Raw genomic sequence first — 4,781 nt, 5'->3', positions numbered from 1 at the left:
ACGAAAACTACTTAACGCTCCATTCTATATTTCTAACCTCACCATTCATAATGACCTCAAAATCCCTTTCATTAACGGACCTATTACTAAAACTCTTTTCTTAAAATTTCATTCCTTTACGGCAGCACATCCTAATCCTTTAATTGAACACTTATCATCTTCCTCAATACCAGGTAATCCTCCAAGGAGATTGAAGAGAAGATGGCCCCCGCGAACTACTCTCCTCATAAGTGGAGTGTAGTGCATCTATTTATGCGCATTCAGACATTTACAATCAAAAGTACTACGAAAACTACTTAACGCTCCATTCTAACATCATGCTATATTTCTAACCTCACCATTCATAATGTTCTCCAAAATCCCTTTCATTAACGACCTTACTCGTTTCCTTAAAATTTCATTCCTCTACAGAAGCTCATCCTAACCCTCTACTAGAACACCTATCTTCTACAGCAATACCTGGTGATCCTCTAAGCAGATTCTCTACCTCCCCCTCTGATCTAATCAAACATTCCCGAGTTACTCTCAACAACCAAAGAGGAGCATAACTTAATTTTAAGTTATGCCTTAATTTTCTCTTTTGAAATATTGAATAAAACAAAAACGTTAGAACACTGAGCGAAGGAAAGCTGTGACCGGAAAAACCTCAGATGTTGTTAACGGACATTAATTATGTATAATTATTTATTGCTAATAATGTAGTTTAATGAAAATGTGATAATAATTGAATTTAGATAAAACAAAAGTAAATTTAGACAAAAGAAAATCAAATCACCAGCGAATAAGTTAAACATGCTGAAATGAAAAATTAAATACTCATTCAAAACCAATTCACAAATACACAAGGTTACGGCTACAGTAAATAAATAATACCTAAAAATTATTTTCAGATAAATAAAATTCACGGAGTAAGTTGATTTTTCTTCTTTAAGAGTGCGCTTTGGTTTATGACATTTTTCTTAAGGTGGTGGAGAACGAAAAAGTAGGAAGTCATTAAGCATTTATGTATTTTCCCTTTTTAATTGAAACCCTTACTTTTCTTCTTAAACCCGAAAGACTACTGGAAAATGTCCGAAAAACAGAAAAGTAAAAATTGTAAACCAAAAAGAGCCATGAACGCTTATTTTATATTCATAAAAGAAATGCGACAAAATGACGAAACAAAAGGTTTAAAACTTCCGGAATTTGTCAAATTTTGTGCAAATAGATGGAAAGAGCTGACGGAAAGCCAAAAAAATCAATATAAGATCAAAGCGGCTGCTGATAAACAACGTTATGCGGATCAGAAGAAAAAATATCAATCAATGGTTCCGAAAATTGTTAAAAGACCGATGTAAGTTTTTTACCTTAATAATAAGGTTCTTTGCGAAGCGGTAAATTTTGCTAAGGGTTCTGAGACCATCTCTGACCGCTGTATATACGAAATCACCGACTGAGAGTTGCATCAATAATCTTCATTTGCAACAAAAAATTCCATATAAATTATGGCTCGATTCGGCTTCGTTTTATAGATATTTTTAGTTTTATATTTTTTCAAGGTGTTACTACTTTTTAGCAAAAAGTTGTCTATATTTCTCAAACTATTAAAGCTACAGTTAGTTTAATAAGCTCATTAGAAAGAAGGTTAAATTTCCTTTTAAATAAGCTAATTTTTATTCCAAAATAATAATATTAAGTATTTTACTTTGTGGCCCAAACATAAGAAATAGCAAGTTTCTAATTTTTTCCAAAAACTTTGACTTCATTTTTCTCAAAAACATTTCATATGAAAAAACCGTGCACTACTCAGGAAAAACATCTACATACGATCACCTTTCGAACGGTATACAATAATTGGGGTTATGTTAAAAATTGATGCAGAAATCTGTGATTAATTGCAAAAAAGTAGGCCTCAAAACAGCGTCGGCATTATGAAAGGAATTCACCTACCATAAGAATATAACTGATCAGAAAAAGTACGATTTTTTGCAAACGTGTAATTTAATAAGCGTTCGGAACACCCTATCAGGAAAACATCTAGAATATTCCCGCCTAGCTTCTCCAGTATTCCAATCTACGAAACCGTAGATGTATAACATATCGCGATATTCAATATTCGAATACGTTGGCATAATGACAACTAAATATCTAATGAAAATGTACTTTAAAATCTTTTCTGCTTGTTGTATTTATTTGTTTTAAGCCGTATTAGGATAAAACGTCAGTTTTTAACTTGGAGATTAGAGCGATAAGTAAGTTCTCGGGTTATTCATTAGCTCTTCACAACCTGTTAATTCCAAAAGTTTATTGAGTAGTTCAAGAAAATCTGTGATTTGTTCACATTATTTGGCATATTTCTTTAATTAACTAAAGAATAACACACAGTTTAACAATAAACTTGTTAAACGAAAATCCTTTCTTTTGAAATTGGTACCTAACACTCATTTAACACCATATTCATTTTTCTTCTTTTTATTTTATTTTATTATTTATAATGTAAATTTTATATTTTTTTAAAATAGTTCTTAAATTAATTAATTATTAAATTACACGTTTGCAAAAAATCGTACTGGATTTGATGATTCTGATCAATTATATTCTTATGGTAGGTGAATTCCTTTCATAATGCCGACGCTGTTTTGAGGCCTACTTTTTTGCAATTAATCACAGATTTCTGCATCAATTTTTAACATAACCCTAATTATTGTAGACCGTTCGAAAGGTGATCGTATGTAGATGTTTTTCCTGAATAGTGCACGGTTTTTTTCATATAAAATGTTTTTGAGAAAAATGAAGTCAAAGTTTTTGGAAAAAATTAGAAACTTGCTATTTCTTATGTTTGGGCCTCAAAGTTAAATACTTAATATTATTATTTTGGAATACAAATTAGCTTATTTAAAAGGAAATTTAACCTTCTTTCTAATGAGCTTATTAAAATAGCTGTAGCTTTAATAGTTTCAGAAATATAGATAACTTTTTGCTAACAAGTAGTAACACCTTGAAAAAACAAAAAACTAAAAATATCTACAAAACGGAGCCGAATCGAGCCATAGTTTATATGGAATTTTTTGTTGCAAATGATGCCCAGAATCGCCTCCCGAAGTTACCGTAGTCTTATGCTGAACACCCTGTATATAAAAAAAGTGCAAACAGTTTGGTGTATTTTACCAATATGTCCGGCGCAATTTAGTGAGAAAACGGAAGTTTACTATAAACGTCATTCAACCACTTAAAGCTACGTCATGTTTGTTCACATCTCTGGTTTCGATTTCCGCTCACAAGATTAAGGAAAGTACTTTTAATCGTGAAAAGGTTCGACTTTGATCGCTTTTTACTAATTAATTTTGTAAATATTCATGTGTGTGTGCGTGCACGTAACTCAAAAACGTAAAAAAATAGCAGGAAGTGGAAATTTGATATTTCGCACAGAGGACGCTAAAAACTGATAACATCACCGTCTCTACTCAGGAGGAAAAACCGCATCCCATGGGTTCTTATCCAAAATATAGCCTCCTGGTTTCTCATCGAAGAGTTGGAGGAAACTCCGATTCCTACAGATTTTTTGAGCGACTAAGAGCTCAGATCAAACTCAAACTTAGGAGTTTCCACCTCTAGGATATTCTTTCAATGACGAAACCCAATTGTGGTTTCCCAAAGTGAGACCCTTGCTTGGTGGCCCCACCTGTCTAATTGAACATTATCAGGAATCTGTTCTAATCTTAGGATATACCGATTTTTTTCTAGAAAGAACTAACAATTAGATAAATTTTCTCTTGAGAGAAAGCATCTTTCAAGCTTAAAAAAAAAAATTAAGAAAATGCCATATTTTTTATTCTTTTGTTTGTAATTTAAGATTTTCTTTTTTATTTTAAAGGGCAGCCTTTCTACATTTCTGCAAGAAAGAAAGACCAAAATTGAAAGCAAAACATCCAGAATGGACCGTACCACAAATCTCCAGCGAATTAGCCAAAAAATGGAGATGTATTTCTGAAACCCAAAAACTCAAGTAAGTTTATTACATGAAAACTATTTTTTTATTTTGACCTTTCGTTGATGCTAGTTGCTAAAAACTGGCTTCAGCATCTTTTTCTCTTAGTTTGGCTTAGAGATAAGGGTAACCACTTTTTCTGTAGCAACGCATGCCTTCTTCAATAGCGCTTCCAAGATGTACTGAGAATGGTTCTCTTTAATTAACAGCTTTCAGGCTGCACGGGGAAGTTGTTGGAAGAGGGGAATGATTATTACTCCCTGGGGGTCCTAAGCAGTTCTTCCAGTGTCCTGTACTCCTGGTCCTCATTCATACAATTTTTTTTTTTTTTTATAGATTTAGAAAAATAGCACAAAGGGAAAGACAACGATTCAAACTCCGAGAATGCAAGAAGACGAAGGCTGATGAAAGTACCGATAAAAGTGATGACGAAAGCGAATAACAATAATTTTTTTTTTTGCCACAAATATTTTTGTTTTTATTACAATAATTGTCTTGTTCAAAACAATAACAATAAAATTTTTAAGAAGAGAAGATTTTTATAATAATTATTCTGTAACACACACGAATTAATAGACCCACATTGTACAAAACCAGTGCCAACCTTATTTTATCCAAAGTACCACATGGTTCTTCTCCAAATTTCGCGGGGCACCCATAATTATTACGCAAATAATCGTGGCAATGATCAGGCTGAGTGTTCTGGATACAAATCCAGGCGTATTCCAATTTTGACCAATGGAAATAAAAGAAAAAAATAACACAAAGAAATATCCTTAAAAAAACCCTCCTTAAAAAATGTCTTTTTACAAAA

The 4,781-nt window shown here is 32.4% G+C and overlaps 1 protein-coding gene across 2 annotated transcripts; it reads left to right on the top strand.

Moving 5' to 3' along the window:
• Nucleotides 1–736: 736 nt before the first annotated feature.
• Nucleotides 737–4,568, top strand: LOC141458045 (high mobility group protein DSP1-like). 2 transcript variants are annotated; one of them, XM_074135561.1, is made up of 4 exons: nucleotides 737–908; nucleotides 1,057–1,333; nucleotides 3,854–3,985; nucleotides 4,304–4,568. In XM_074135561.1, exons 2-4 carry the CDS (start codon nucleotides 1,068–1,070, stop codon nucleotides 4,407–4,409), a joined length of 504 nt encoding a protein of 167 aa, XP_073991662.1. In that variant the 5' UTR covers nucleotides 737–908; nucleotides 1,057–1,067; the 3' UTR covers nucleotides 4,410–4,568. The 2 variants fall into 2 exon arrangements, with proteins under 2 accessions (XP_073991662.1, XP_073991661.1); XM_074135560.1 differs by having other exon boundaries at nucleotides 740–1,333; nucleotides 4,304–4,556.
• The last annotated feature ends 213 nt before the right edge of the window (nucleotides 4,569–4,781 follow it).

Source organism: Rhodnius prolixus, unplaced genomic scaffold (genome assembly GCF_049639745.1).
Source record: "Rhodnius prolixus isolate KJV_2025 unplaced genomic scaffold, Rpr scaffold_5, whole genome shotgun sequence".
In the NCBI taxonomy this organism is placed as follows: Eukaryota; Metazoa; Arthropoda; class Insecta; order Hemiptera; family Reduviidae; genus Rhodnius; species Rhodnius prolixus.
The sequence above is the reverse complement of the archived record's forward strand: the minus strand, read 5'-3'. Positions and strand labels throughout refer to the sequence as shown.